The 16,288-nt window shown below is 45.6% G+C and overlaps 1 protein-coding gene across 5 annotated transcripts in view; it reads right to left on the bottom strand.

The window, feature by feature from the left end:
- NPAS2 (neuronal PAS domain protein 2) overlaps nucleotides 1–16,288 on the bottom strand; it is a 122,223-nt gene that overhangs the window by 89,298 nt on the left and 16,637 nt on the right. For all 5 annotated transcript variants that reach the window (XM_043467969.1, XM_043467967.1, XM_043467968.1 and 2 more), the window contains exon 2: nucleotides 4,172–4,320. In XM_043467969.1, coding sequence (XP_043323904.1) covers nucleotides 4,172–4,320 — 149 coding nt within the window. The remainder of the gene's footprint in view (nucleotides 1–4,171; nucleotides 4,321–16,288) is intronic.

Genomic DNA, 16,288 nt, shown 5'->3' with positions numbered 1-16,288 from the left:
GTGTAGGCTTCTGTATTTGCACCTGAAAGATAATTTTTGTTGTTCAGTCACTAAGTCATGTCCAACTCTTTGTGACCCCATGAATTGCAGCATGCCAGGCTTCCCTGTCCTTCACTATCTCCCGGAGTTTGCTCAAACTCATGTCCATTGAGTCATTTATGCCATCCAATCATCACATCCTCTGTCGTCCCCTTCTCCTCCTGCCCTCAATCTTTCCCAGCATCAGGGTCTTTTTCAATGAAAACTGACTCCTTGCCCTTAACAACTCTCTCCTTGCAGGAAACAGCTTCCTCCCCACCCAAGAGAAGGGCCTGGCACCAGACCTTTCTCCCTGGTTACCTTTACCTCTGGAGAACAGGCCAGACTTGAGAAGCCTGAGAATCCTTGATCACATGCTCCTGTTTACTCTCCTTCCTTTTTTAAACTCACACCACCTTATCTGAGAAATAGGACCGTTCCTTCTTTGGTCTTCAAGCTCCAAAGACAGCTGGCTCAACGACCAGTTTTGTTACTGTTGGCATTTTCAGGACCTTCAATTCATTGCTTTCAAGTAATAGCATTCTGTCTCAATTCTTATGGATAGTATAAGACTAGAGGTGACATACATTCTGACAAACAGTGCGTTTTGGAAGCCCTGTTCCCTCCCCTCTCCTCCTATGGCCTTGCTTGAGCATCTCAGGGCCACAAGGGTAATTAGTGTGAGCCTCATAATATGGGAGCATCTCAGCCCGGTCAGATCATTGCATCCTTGCCAAGAGTGAGGTCAAAACTCCACTGACACACTCTTCCTACTCCCATCCCTGGAACCTGTACTTCTATCACTCTGACCAGAGTAAGTTACAACTCTGAGGGCTTAGTTAGAATGATGGTGGTTGTTACAGTTCAATAGCATCTCTGTTTTCTTTACAAGAATTACAAACACAAATTATAATTTTCATTCTGACAATCTGGTACCTGTTCTTCTGGAAAGATCTCCAAATGCCAGGAAGTTCACTTTGAAATACAGAATATCCAATTGTATCCGATACACTAATATACATTCACATCAAAAGTTATGTTCACTTTTGTGTTCAAAGGTAGTTTTTACTTCTTTTTTATTGAAAAATCATAGACCTAAGGTGAGGTCTAGGTGACATAGAAGTTACAGGAGGTGATATAGTGGATTAGAAGGTAAAAATGATGTCTACCAATTTTAGATCATTCTGACCCAATATAATAAAATATCTTATATGCTTAAAACTATAATTAATATTGTGATTTTAAAAATTTGTCTTTGGTTTTGCTTCTTCTTATTTGAAATATAGGGAGCACCAGGTGTCCCCGGTCAGCCAGGGGCCAGAGGTGATCCTGGATTCTACGGATTTCCAGGCTTGAAAGGTACTGTTTTTGTTCCGTCCTCTATGGTGCAAAGGCAATGACCACGAGTCACATTTTAGGGCACACAGATGTTTACTGAACCCACAGTGTCAGAACAGGTTGGGTGCAAATAGGATGAATGAAGAAGGGAGAATGAAGCAGGAAGACAACACCAGCACCCAACCCCAGAGGCCTTAAAAATTAAACCATATCAAAGATGGCGGAGGAATAGGATGGGGAGACCACTTTCTCCCCTACAAATTCATCGAAAGAACAATTGAACACTGAGCAAATTTCACAAAACAACTTCTGATCGCTAGCAGAGGACATCAGGCACCCAGAAAAGCAACCCATTGTCTTCGAAAGGAGGTAGGACAAAATATAAAAGATAAAAAGAGAGACAAAAGAGCTAGGGATGGAGACCCGTCCCGGGAAGGGAGTCTTAATAGAGGAAGTTTCCAAACACCAGGAAACCCTCGCACTGGCGGGTCTGGGGGAAGTTTTCGAATCTCGGAGGGCAACCTAAGTGGGAGGAAAAATTAAATAAGGCCCACAGATTACATGCCTAAAAGCAACTCCCAGCAGAAAAGTACCCCAGACGCCCGCATCCGCCACCAGCAAGTGGGGGCGGAACGGAGAGGAGCGGGCGGCATTGCTTAGGGTAAGGACCTGGCCTGAGTGCCCTGAGGGCAATCGGAAGGAGCTAATGTGAGATAGCAACTTAAACTGGGGGATAGCAAGAGAGAGAGAGAAAATCAACCTGCCCGAACACACTGCCGGCCATTCGCAGAACAAAGGGACTGAGCAATTCCAGAGAAGAGCTAGCCTGCGGGCTGGCCCATCCCCAACGGAGGCAGGAGGCAGGGGGTAGGGGAAAGGGGCAAACTCGGCCCCAGAGACAGCATCCCCTCCCACACTGCAAACAGGCCTCCAGTTTCTAACCAAAGACCTCCTGAGATTCTGGATGGTCGACATCCACCAGGAGGGTCGCAGCTAGAGGCCAGCTCCCAAGAATAGACACAAGCCGCAGGCATCTGACTGGCTCTGGAGGAAACTGAGGCTGGGACCGCGGAGGGGAGAAGGCGCACCGCACCTGGGGAGAGTGCACCCGTCAAGCTCCTGGCTGCCTGAGCTGCTCCAGCGGGGAAGGCACAAAACACAGGCCCAACGGAGTCCGCGCTTTTGTAGAATACCAGAAAACTGGAACCGCTCGCAACGCAGGACCCTCTCCATACAGAGCAGCCGGGAGCCTGAGCAGTGTAGACGGGGAGAGCACACACCCATGAGCAGGGGCAAACCCAGTGTGGCCAGAACACTGTGAGTGCTCCCCACACACAGCGATATCTGTCTGCCGCGTCCCTCCCTCCCCGCAGCAGGACTGAACCAGCGAACCTGAATAAGAGACCACCTCCGCCCGCCTGTGTCAGGGCGGAAATTAGACACTGAAGAGGCCTGCAAACAGAAGCCAAATAAACAAAGGGAACCGCTTCAGAAGGGACCGGTGCAACAGATTAAAATCCCTGTAGGTAACACCGACTCCACCGGAAGGGGCCTATAGATATCAAGAAGTGTAAGCTGGAATGAGGAGCTATCTGAAATTGAACCGAACCCACACTGACCACAACAGCTCCAGAGAAAGTCCCAGATATATTTTTACTTTTTTTTTTTTTATTAAAAAAATTTTTTTTTCTTTTCTTTTTTTTATTTTTTCTCTTGTATTTTCTTTTAAAATTCCCTATCACTCCCCCATTACTCCTTAACTTTCATTTTCATTTTCATATATTTTTACTATTTTTTTTAATTAGGAAAAAATTTTTTTTTCTTGTTTTATTTTTTTCTCTTATTTTCTTTTAAAGTCCTCTATTACTCTTCTATTACTCCTTAATTTTCATTTTCATTTCACTATAACTTGTGCAAAAAAAAAGGAGAACCCATATTTTTAAACCAAACTTCATATATATTTCTAAAATTTTTTGTTTTTGTTTTTAATATTGTATTTTTAAGAGTCTAACCTCTACTCTAGATTTTTAATCTTTGTTTTTCAGTATGTGATATAAATTTTGGACATTTAAGAAGCCAATATTCAGTTCCCATTTTTATTCAGGAGTGTGTTGATTACTCTCTCCCACTTTTGACTCTCCATTTTCTACCTCAGAACACCTCTATTTCCTCCTTTCCCCTTCTCTTCCCAATCCAATTCTGTGAATCTTTGTGGGTGTCTGGGCTAAGGAGAACACTCTGGGAACAGACAACTGCGTAGATCTGTCTCTCTCCTCTTGAGTCCCCCTTTTTCTCCTCCTGCTCATCTCTATCTCCCTCCTCCCTCTCCTCTTCTTCATGTAACTCTGTGAACCTCTCTGGGTGTCCCTCATGGTGGAGAATCTTTTCACCATTAACCTAGAAGTTTTATTATCAGTGCTGTATAGTTGGAGAAGTCTTGAGACTACAGGAAGAATAAAACTGAAATCCAGAGGCAGGAGACTTAAGCCCAAAATCTGAGAACACCAGGAAGACAAACTTGATAAAAGTGAGAGAAAAGTGAAAGTATTAGTCCCTTAGTCCTGTCTGACTCTTTACGACCCCATGGACTGTAGCCCATCAGGCTCCTCTATCCATGGAATTCTCCAGGCTACAATACTGGAGTGGGTAGCCATTCCCTTCTCCATCGGATCTTCCCAACCCAGGGATTGAACCCTGGCCTCTTGCACTGCAGGCAGATTCTTTACCATCTGAATCACCAGGGAAGCCAACTTGATAAAGTCGTCAAGTGGAAATGGCAGGAAGAGAAATAAAAAGGAAAGAGGGTAATGGTTACCATTGTGTTTCTGCAGGAACCCAATGACCTTCTCCAGCACGGTGGTCTTGTCCATCTTCCGCGTGTTGCCAGGCAGCATGGAGCTGAGCTCTTTGATGAGGACATTGAACTGGTCCCGACGCTTCTTCTCAGACTTGTTTCGGGAAGCTCTGTCAACACAAAAAGTGAAAATGTTAGTCTGTCACTCGTGTCTGACTCTTTGCGACCCCATGAACTGCAGCCCCCCAAGCTTCTCTGTCCATGAAATTTCCCAGGCAAGAAAGCTGGAGTGAGTTGCTATTCCTGAGTCAAGGATGGAACTCAGGTCTCCCACATTGCAGGAAAGGCCCAGGTTACTGGAACAGTCTACTTTCAGGAGGTTTTCTTATGGGCTGAAGGTACTTTAGGTCAGAGTGTATTCTGCTGAGATTATCTCATCAAAACTTTTCAAGGAGGGACTTCCCTGGTGGTCCAGTGGCTAAGACTGTGCTCTTAACGCAGGGGCCTAGGATCCATCCCTAGTCAGGGAACTAGATCCCACATGATGCAACTAAGAGTTTGAATGCTGCAAGCAAGATCAAAGAGCCACAACTAAGAGCCGGTGCTGCCACATAAGTGAAAACAAATATTCAAATAATGGTTCTAATTAAAAAAACAAAAACAAACAAACAATAGAAATTTTTCAGGGAAAGGAACATTTGTCACATTTCCGAGCTGGGTGATGGGGACAGAGAAAATTTTATGCTAGACTCCTGGACACAAAGACAGACAGTATTAATGAGTCCTGTCAGTCAGTTAGTCAGTTGCTCAGTCGTGTCCGACTCTTTGTGACCCTATGGGCTGTAGCCTGCCAAGCTCCTCTGTCCATGGGATTCTCCTGGCAAGAATACTGTAGTAGGTTGCCATTTCCTCCTCCAGGGGATCTTGACTCAGGATCGAACTGTCTTCTGCATTGGCAGGTGGATTCTTTCCCACTGAGCCACCTGGGAAGCTCAGATGCAAAATCTTACAGATGGGCTCCACGGTCAGAGCTCAGATGCTCTGACTCCAGAAGCGAACGACATACTCTTCATCAATATAAATAGCCCTGAAGGGTTTGCTGTAACAGCCCATCCTCAAGCCCAAACCAGATTCCTTCTAACCCAGAGCACCCAGCTTCTGGTACCAAGTCACAAAGGATAGGCAGGCACCCCAAGCATCCGGTAGAGAGCCAGTACCACCAGGGCACAAGCCCTGTCCCCTTCCCCAGAGCTCATCATCCTGCTGGGGGGGTCCAGGCACACCCCCACAAAACCAGCCATAAGCCACACATGGTCCAGAGCCAACGTGACAGGGATTGCATGTGACTGCCAAGCCACTAGATGTATCTGAACCCTTTTTAAAATGACACAGTTGGACTTCCCTGGTGGCGCAGTAGATGGGAGTCCGCTTGTCAATGCAGGGGACGTGGATTCAGTCCCTGATTCAAGAAGATCCGAAGTGCTGCAGAGCAACTAAGCCCATGAACCACAACTATCCAGCCTGTGCTCTCGAGCCCGAGAACTGGAACTACTGAAGCCCGCGTGCCCCACACCCTGTGCTCTGCAACAGGAGAAGCCACTGCAAGGAGAAGCCTGGGAAGAATAGCTCCCACTTGCTGCAACTAGGGAAAGCCCATGCACAGCAACAAAGACCCCAAACAGCCAAAAGTGACAAATAAATCATTAATTTAAAAAATGACACGGTGGAAACTTCAATGCACATTACAAAGTGCAAGAGCCAATCTAAAAAGTCTCCATACTCAAGGGTCCCACTCTATGACATTCTGCAAGAGGCAAAACTATGGCAATAGTGAAAAGATCAGTAGGCCAGGGGTTGAGGGGGGAGGGATGAAAACACAGAGTCCAGAGAACTTTTAGGGATGGGAAACTGCTCTGTATGATATCACGATGGTGCATGCATTTGCCCAAACCCATAGAATGTACAATCCCAGGAGTGAACCCGAAAGTAGTCTATAGTCTTTGGGGGAATAATAACCTGTCAATGCGGCATCATCAATTTCAGCAAATGGACCACCCTTGTTGGGGGTTGTTGATAACAGGGGAGGCTGTGCATATATACAGGCAGAGGGCATATGGGAAATCTTTGTCCTTCTACCCAATCCTGCTTGGAACTTAAAACTGTTCTAAAAATAGAGTATATTTAAAAAAAAAAAAAAAGACATACTACACCACACAACTACAGAAGTAATCCATGTGGAGCCACTCAGCTTGAGGGGTCTTCCCACTGAGGCTCTGAGGACCCCAGGGTCCTGGGAACTGGAACTTGGAGAGGAAATCACGGCTGCAGGGGCTGCTCTATTAAACAACGACCACCCCCCACCCCCCACCACCCACACCGCCCCAACCACCTCTACCAGCCTGGGAAGCAGGGCTGTCCCAGAGGCCTTGATCCTTAGCACATCACAGGCCTGGGGCCGGCTCTCAGCTCTGCAGGTCAAGCCCCTCCTCCACGGCCAGCTTACTTAAAGTTGATCCAGGGCTGGGAAGGCAGACTCACCCCTCCCAAATTCAGCCCAGATGAATTTGTTCCAGAAAGTCAGTTTAGTGAGAGAACAGGGACCACAGCTGCATGGCCCATCAAACTCAGTCTACTTTCTGGTCCAGGCACCCTGGGGCCCAGGATCAAGATGCCAGGGTGGTCCATCACCCACCAGGAGGTCACTGGCCAATGTGTGGCCAGGACAGGATGCTGGATGTTTTTGTGGTTCAGTTGCTCAGTCGTGTCGGACTGTTTGAGACCCCTGGACTGCAGCACGCCAGGCTTCCCTGTTCTTCACTATCTCCCGGAGTTTGCTCAAACTCATATCTGTTGAGTCAACCATCTCATCCTCTGCCTCCCCCTTCTCCTCTTCCCTCACTCTTTCCCAGCATCAGGGTCTTTTCCAATGAGTTGGCTCTTCACATCAGGTGGCCAAAATATTGGAGCCTCTGCATCAGTCCTTCCAATGAATATTCAGGGTTGATTTCCTTTAGGATTGACTGGTTGGATCTCCTTGCAGGCCAAGGGACTCTCAAGAGTCTTCCCCAACACCACAGTTCAAAAGCATCAATTCTTCGGCGCTCAGCCTTCTTTATGGTCCAACTGTTACATCCATACATGACTACTGGAAAAACCATAGCTTTGACTATATGGACCTTTGTCAAGCAAAGTGATATCTCTGCTTTTTAATATGCTGTTTAGGTTTGTTATAGTTTTCCTTTAAGGAGCTAGCATCTTTTAATTCTGTGGCTATAGTCACCATCTACAGTGATTTGGAGGGTGCTGGTGGCTTATGACAACTCAGTGGGTTCCCCTTAGAGGGATTCACCTGCTTTGGGGTAGGTACCAATATCCACAGGTGTCAGGATCCACATAGATTCAGGTTTCCCCAAGAGCACTTGGAAACCTAGGCACACGCCCCAAATATCCTTTCCTTGGACACCATGATGGTCATAAACATTCTGCTTGTTGCTACCCAATTAGACACGACCTGCTCTTTTTATTCTTAAAATTTTTGGCTGTTCCAGGTCTTTGCTGCTGCATGCGGGCTTTCTCTAGTTGTGGCGAGTTGGGGCTACTCTCCAGTTGCGTGCATCAGCTTCTTACCGCCATCCATGGCTTCTCTTGTTTCAGAGCACAGGCTCCAGGCACCCGGGCTTCAGTAGCTGTGGCCTATGGGCTCAGTACCCATGCCATATGAGCTTAGTCGCTCCCCGGCGTGTGACCAGGGATCACACCCATGTCCCCTGCACTGGCCACCAGGGGAGTCCCTCGACCTGTCTTGATTTCAACGCACCCGTTCATACATCACCTTTTGCTGATTTCATCTCAGTTTGGGATGTTATCTGATAACTTCTAAGGCAATTCTTCGAAGTTCACCTAAAGCGCAAGGTCGCTACCCTTACTAAGGGTCTCTTCCTGTTCCTGACCCTTTCCTCCTTTCTGTCTCTGCTTAGAGTTTTGGGAGGGCCTAAAATCCTCTAGGCCTTTCTACAAAGGCCTCATGTCTAGCCGAGTCACTATCCCCAGGAACGCTCCCTCCCGATCACAGGCTGACTGCAGGTGCGGCAGTAAGACGCCGAGGGGCCTTTGTGCTAGCCCAGGGTAAAGCACATAGTGTTCAAACCCATGAGAGAGAACAAAGGAGGCCTTTAACTTTCTGAGTGACTGTCTATGCATTATAAATAAATTCTCAGCCTAGATTTGAAGAGTGACATGCAACCTCCTTAGCCAGAAAAAGCTCTATTCCTGTCCTAGTTTGCCCATTATAAATTATTGGTGAGCGGATAACACCCGGCTCATTATAACTCTGTTCTCTTCTTCAATGGGTGTAATGACAATGAACACAGCCTGGCAGAGCCGATGATGAAGGCTTATATCATTAGTGACAGGAACACAAGCTTGTTTCCGTCAGCCTCCGCCTGGGACACACGATGGTGCCCACTGGAAATCGGTCAGTGTCAGTTGGATCCGCAGCTCTGAGCCAAGAAGGAAAAATAAAAGCCTTAAATGACCTTATTTCTGATAAAGGAGGCCTGTTCCAGCAGGCCCTGAGACCACCAGGCATAAGGCATCAGGAAAACAGGATGAAAGACACTTAACCAAGCAGGCTTAGGGTTTGTTTTGTCCTTTGAGGCATTATTTATGTTCTGTGAAACTCATCCATATTATGTGTGTGGTTTGATGAATCTTAGTAATTGCCTGAAAGTGAAAAGTGAAAGTATTAGCCGTGTCTGACTTTGTGACCCCATGGACTGTAGCCCACCAGGCTCCTGTGCTCATGGAATTTTCCAGACAAGAATACTGGAGTGGGTTGCCATTCCTGTCTCCAGGGGATCTTCCCAACCCAGGGATGGAACCCAAGGCTCCTGCATTGCAGGCAGATTCTTTACCATCTGAGCCACCATAAGCACCACAAAAATTCAGCTGTCAAATAGTTCCTCCACCCTAAAAAGTTTTCTCCTGCATCTTTGTTGTTGATCTCCCCTGGATCACAGCCCTGGGAAACCACTGGTCTGCTGTCACTCAAGTTTTGCCTTTTTCTAGGATTTCGTATAAATGCAATCAGCACGATGTAGTTGACTTTAGCATAAAGTTTTGGCGATTCATCCATGTTATTGTATGTATTAATACTTCATTCCTTTTGACTGCTGATTCGTAGTTCGTTGGGTTGTTTTCAGTTTGGGGGTATTAAGAATAATGCTGGGGGCCTCCTTGGTGGTCCAGTGGTTAAAAATCACCCATCAATGCAGGGAACACGTGTTCAATCCCTGATTTGGTAAGATCCCCAATGCCTCAGGACAACCAAGCCCATGCGCCACAGCTACTGACCCCGAGTTCTGAAGCCCTGTTCCACAAGGGAAGACGCCGCGATGAGAAGCCTGCACAGCACAATGAAGAGTAGCCCCCACTCACCACAACTAGAGAAAGCCCGCGTGTACCAGTGAAGACTGAGCACGGCCATTAACTACATTAATTAATAAAGTAATGCTGCCCTGATTGCACAACACGGGAGATACAGCCAATACTTTGAAATGACTGTAAGTGGAAAGTAACCTTTAAAAACCATATAAAAATTAAACAAAAAGAATAATGCTGCTCTGAACATCCATCTCCCTGTCTCTGTGTAGACATAGGCATACGTTTCTCTTGGGTACATACCCAGGTGTGAAATTGCTGGGTCCTGTTGGGCTTCCCTGGTGGCTCAGAGGTTAAAGCATCTGCCTCCAATGTGGGAGACCCAGGTTTGATCCCTGGGTCGGGAAGATCCCCTGGAGAAGGAAATGGTAACCCACTCCAGTATTCTTGCCTGGAGAATCCCATGGATGGAGGAGCCTGGGAGGCTACAGTCCACAGAGTCACAAAGAGTAGGACACGACTGAGTGACTTCACTTTCACTTTCATGGTAAGTGTAGGGATTCTCTGGTAGCTCAGCTGGTAAGGAATCTGCCTGCAATGCAGGAGACCCTGGTTCAATTCCTGGGTTGGGAAGATTCCCTGGAGAAGGGAACAGCTACCCACTCCAGTATTCTTGCTTGGAGAATTCCACGGACAGAGGAGCCTGGCAGGCTACAGCCAATGGGGTCTCAAAGAGTCAGACATGACGGAGTGACTTTCCCATGCTAAGTATTTGTGTAACATTGTAAGATAGTACTATACAGTTATACAAAGTGGCTTTCCTATTTCTGCATTCCTACCTACAGTGTATGAGAGTTCTATTGCTCCACATCCACGCCAGCACTTAGCATTGCCAATCCTTCTTCCCTTTAGCCATGCAGCATTATCTCACTGTGGTTGTTCTTTTATTTACTTTTAGTTGAAGGATAATTGCTTCACAATATTGGTTTGGTTCCCGCCATCCATCAACATGAACCAGCCACAGGTATACATATGTCCCCTTCCTCTTGAACCTCCCTCCCCTCCCCAGCCCTCCCCACTCCTCTAGGTTGTTACAGAGTCCTGATCTGAGTTCCCTGAGTCAAAGAGCAAATTTCCACTGGCTCTCTATTTTACACATGGTAGTGCATATGTCTCCATCCTCCTCCGCTTGTCTCACCCTCTCCTTCCGCCCCTCTGTGTCCATAAGTCTGTTCTCTATATCCATGCATCCATTGCTCACTGTGGTTTTAACTGGCAGTTGTCTGATGACGAGTGATGTTGAACAGATTTTCCTGTGTCTAAAGCGCTTTCACATATCTTCTTTGTGAAGTGTCTGTTCAAATCTTCCACCCACTTCTCAGTTGTGTTGTCTTCTTTTTATTGAATTTAAGAGAAAGAGAAAAAGAGACAGGGAGGTGGTCTGGGAGGAAGGGAAGGGATATGTGTGTGTTAAATACACCTTGATACAGGCCTCCACCTTTGATTTTGAATGCAGTGCTCGGTGAGCCCCAGTCTGATCTTTCTATCTTTTCTGGTTTCTCCCAGGGTACACTGTTGACATCGCTAACACTGTCTGGGCACTTACTACGTAACAGCACTATTTTAAGGGCTTTACGTGTGTTAATGCCTTTAGTCCTCACAATGATCTGTTATCATTCGCCTTTCACAGGTGAGGTTGAGGTACCCAGAGGATGAACAACTGCCAAAGTTCATGACTAGGAAGTGGTGGAGAAGGTCTGCTTGTGCTATGGAGCACTTGCACTCTCCCACCCCCTTCTACCATTCCTTCTAAAATTCCTTCACTCTCTCCATCTCTGTAACTCCTGGAAGCCCCTGTTCTGTTCCCCATCACTGCATTCTCTTTTCGGGACTGTCGTACAATTAAACAGCAGGTAACCTTTTGAGCTGGCTTCTACCCAGTTCATCCAAGTTGCTGCACCTACTAATATCTTCTCCTTCACACTGCTGAGTAGCTTTCTATTGCATGGGTATATCAATAACACAGCTGGCTTATCCGTTCACCTGCTTAAGGCAATTTGGATTGTTTCCTATTTTTCTTCATGATAAACACAGCAGCTATGAACATTTGTGTGCAGGTTTTTGTGTGAATGTAAGATGTCAGCTCTCTGTAGTAAGTAACTCAGGAGAAGGATGGCTGGATCACACAGATGTTTAACTTTCTAAGACACCACCAGACTGTTTTCCAGGGCAGCAGCACCATTTTACCTCTTGCAAGTGATATAGGAGGGATCCGGATGTTCCAACATCCTCAAGGGGAGTTGGTATTGTCGGTACTTTTAATTTTAGCTCATCAAAGAGATGTGCAGGGCTTCCCAGGTGACTCAGCAGTAGACAATCCTCATTGGGCTTTCATTTGCATTTTTCTAATGGCTAATGATGTTGAACATCTTTTCATGTCCTTTTCCACCATCTGTGTATCCTCTTTGGTGAAGCATCCATTCATGTCTTTCACCATTTTTAAATTGAGTTGTTTGTTTCCTTACTGTTGATGTAAGGCAGTGTATTTTTGTATTCTGATACAAGTCCTTTGTCAGACACGTGATTCATCAATATTTTGCCAGCTTGCCTTTTCACTCTCTTAATAGTGTCTTCACAGAGCAAACATTTTTTAAGTTTTGATTGAAGCCCAAGTTAATTATTTTTTGGGGTTTATTTTTATTTTTTAAATTAGCTTATTTATTTTAATTGGAGATTAATTACTTTCCAATATTGTGGTGGCTGTTTTATGGATTGTGTTTTGGTGGCAGATCTAAGAACCCTTTGCCTAATGTCAGGCCAAGAAGACTTTCTCCCGTGTTTTCTTCTGAGAGTTTTCCACATTTCGCATTTAGACTTAGGATCCATTTTGAGTTATTTTTATAGCATGTAAGCTTTAGGTTAACCTTTGCATGTGCGTGTGTGCTAAGTTGCTTCAGTCACGTCTGACTCTGTAGGACCCCGTGGACTGCAGCCTGCCAGGCTCCTCTGTCCCTGGGATTCTCCAGGCAAGAATACTGGAGTGGGTTGTCATGCCCTCCTCCAGGGCATCTTCCTGACCCAGGGATCGAACCTACATCTCTTACGTCTCCTGCCTTGGCAGGTGGTTCTTGACCACAAGTGCCACCTGGGAAGCCCTTTGCTTGCATGTGGTTGTTCAGTTGTTCCAAGCTCACTGGTTTGAAAAGATTCTTCTATACTGAATTACCTTTGCACCCTTGAAAAAAATGAATTGATCAAGTTTATGAGACTCAATTTCTAGGTTATCTCTTCTCTCTTTGTTCCAGGGACCCAGGGAGCTTTCCTCTCACCGGTGGTACTGTGTGATTACTGTAGCTTTACAGTAAGCCTTAAGACTAATAATGGGATTTCTCCAGCTTTAGCCTTCTTTTTCAAAATCATTTTTGATAATTCTAGTGCTATGCCTCTCCATTACATTAAAAAAATTATTTTTAGTTTATATTGGACTATAGTTGATTAGCAATGTTGTGTTAGTTTCAGGCATACAGCAAAGTGATTCAGTTATACATACACATGTATCTATTCTTTTTTTAAGATTCTTTTCCCATATAAGTTATTACAGAGTGTTGAGGAGGGCTCCATGTAATATATAGTAGGTCCTTATTAGTTATTTGTTTCATATACATAGTGCCTGCGTGCTCAATTGTGTCCAACTCTTTGCAACCCCTACGGACTACAGTGAACCAGGCGCCTCTGTCCATGGGATTCTCCAGGCAAGCATATTGGAGTGGGTTGCCATTTCTTCCTCCAGGAGATCTTTCCAAACCAGCAAGCGAACCCACATTATAGACAGTAGTGTGTATATGTTAATCCCAACCTCCTAATTATCCCTTCCCTGCCTTTCTTCTTTAATAACCATAAGTTTGTTTTCTATGCCTGTAAATCTGTTCCTGTTTTGAAAATAAATTCATTTGTATCCTTGTTTTAGACTTCACATATAAGGCATACCATGTGACAGTATTCTTTCTCTGTCTGACTTCCTTCACTCAGTTTGACAATCTCTAAGTCTGTCTATGTTCCTGCAATGGCATTATTTCATTCTTTTCCCACACTTTTTAAATGAGTATGTAAGAGACCCATAGGAATCAAAAGGTTCTGAAAGCCTGATGGCAGGGTCTGAAAATAAAACAGGCCCTTTCGCAGGAAAGTATACAGGGTCAAGCTGGACAATATTCATGGTAGACTCTTGAGGAAATGTATTTCTGGGTAGTTCTTGGGGGGACAAGGAGGATGACAGATAAATCGGGCAGGTCCTCCTTCCTTGGGCATGAGGGTCTCACCCTAGGATGACCAAACATGAAAAAAGTACAGAGAATGGACACGTGGACACAGGGGCGTGAGGGGAGAATGGGACAAACTGGGAGATTAGCACTGACATATATATACTAACATGTATAAAATATATAGCTAGTGCAAAGCTGCTATATAGCACAGAGAACTCAACTCAGTTTTTTGTGATGACCTAGATGGATGACATGGTGGGGGTAGGGTGGGAGGAAAGTCAAAGAGAGAGGGGATACAAAATGCTGAGCTAGATGAATCACAAGCTGGAATTAAGATTACTCGGAGAAATGTCAATAACCTCAGAGATGCAGGTGACACCACCCTAGTGGCAGAAAGCAAAGAGGAACTAAAGAGCCTCTTGATAAAGGTGAAAGAGGAGAGTGAAAAAGCTACCTTAAAACTCAACTTCAAAAAACTAAGATCATGGCATCCAGTTCCTTCAGTTCAGTTCAGTTCAGTTCAGTCACTCAGACTGTCTTTGCGACCCCATGAATCGCAGCACGCCAGGCCTCCCTGTCCATCACCAACTCCCGGAGTTTACTCAAACTCATGTCCATTGAGTCGGCGATGCCATCCAGCCATCTCATCCTCTGTCCCCTTCTCCTCCTGCCCCCAATCCCTCCCAGCATCAGGGTCTTTTCCAATGAGTCAACTTTTCACATCAGGTGGCCAAAGTATTGGAGTTTCAGCTTCAGCATCAGTCCTTCCAATGAACACCCAGGACTGATCTCCTTTAGGATGGACTGGTTGGATCTCCTTGTAGTCCAAGGGACTCTCAAGAGTCTTCTCCAACACCACAGTTCTAAAGCATCAATTCTTCGGTGCTCAGCTTTCTTCACAGTCCAACTGTCACATCCATACATGACCATTGGAAACAGTTCATGGCAAATAGATGGGGAAAAAATGGAAATGGTAACAGACTTTATTTTCTTGGGCTCCAAAATCACTGCAGATGGTGACTGCAGCCATGAAATGAAAAGATGTTTGCTCCTTGGAAGAAAAGCTATGACAAACCTAGACAGCATATTAAAAAGCGGAGACATCACTTTGCAGATGAAGGTCTGTATAGCCAAAGCTATTGTTTTCCAGAAGTCATGTATGGATGTGAGAGTTGGACCATAAAGAAGGCTGAGCATCAAAGAATTGATGTTTTTGAATCATGGTGCTGGAGAAGACTCTTGAGTGTTCCTTGGACAGCAAGGAAATCAAACCAGTCACTCCTAAAGGAAATCAACTCCAAATAATCATTGGAAGGACTGATGCTAAAGCTGAAGCTCCAATACTTTGGCCACCTGATGGGAAGCGCTGACTCAATGGAAAAGACCCTGATGCTGGGAAAGATTGAGGGCAGGAGGAGAAGGGGGCAACAGAGGATGAGATGGTTGGATGGTATCACTGACTCAATGGACATGAGTTTGAGCAAACTTTGGGAGACACTGAAGGACAGGGAAGCCTGGTGTGCTGCAGTCCATGTGGTCACAGAGAGTCGGACATGACTTAGCGACTGAACAACAACACATATTTGATTTACGATATTGTATTAGCTTCAGGTATACAGTAAAGTGAATCAATTATACATATACATATATCCATTCTTTTTCTGATTCTTTTCCCATATAGGTTATTGCTGCTGCTGCTGCTGCTGCTAAGTCACTTCAGTCGTGTCCAACTCTGTGCAACCCCATAGACGGAGCCCACCAGGCTCCTGTCCCTGGGATTCTCCAGGCAAGAACACTGGAGTGGGCTGCCATTGCCTTCTCCAATGCATGAAAGTGAAAAGTGAAAAGTGAAAGTGAAGTTGCTCATTCGTGTCCAACTCTTCGTGACCCCATGGACTGTAGCCTACCAGGCTCCTCCATCCACGGGATTTTCCAGGCAAGAGTACTGGAGTGGGGTGCCATTGTCTTCTCAGATATGGGTTATTAAAGAATATCAAATAGAGTTGATAGAGTCATTATAAACCAGATAAGTCAAAATTCTTTACAACTTACCCCATGAGAAGATGAGTTCTAATTCCCCTCCATTGAGAATGGCTGGCCGACCTCAGAAACTTGTGTCTAGTGGGTTGAAGGTGGCAAAAGTAACTGTACCTGACTTTCAAGACCAGGTACTAAGGGGACACATGGCTCCCTCTTCTCCCCCATATTTTTCTTATAATGCTCATCCTCAAACCCAATCACGTGTCACAAGAAGGCCACACCTCCACTTCCATGTAGAAAGCCACTGTCCCACTGACAGCTAACATCCACACCAGCCATGGGAGCAAGTATATCTTCAGATGGTTCTGTCCATCATCCCTCTCTCTTTCTCTCTCTGCCTGTCTACCTATGTAGCTGTTCTCAGTCTTAGTTGCAGCACATTCGATCTTTGGTTGCAGCATGGCAACTCTCAGTTGGGGATCTAGTTCCCAGACCAGGGATCAAACCTGGGCTCCCT

This window comes from Cervus canadensis, chromosome 5 (genome assembly GCF_019320065.1).
Source record: "Cervus canadensis isolate Bull #8, Minnesota chromosome 5, ASM1932006v1, whole genome shotgun sequence".
Taxonomy (NCBI): domain Eukaryota; kingdom Metazoa; phylum Chordata; class Mammalia; order Artiodactyla; family Cervidae; genus Cervus; species Cervus canadensis.
This window is presented reverse-complemented; position numbering and strand designations above follow the sequence as displayed.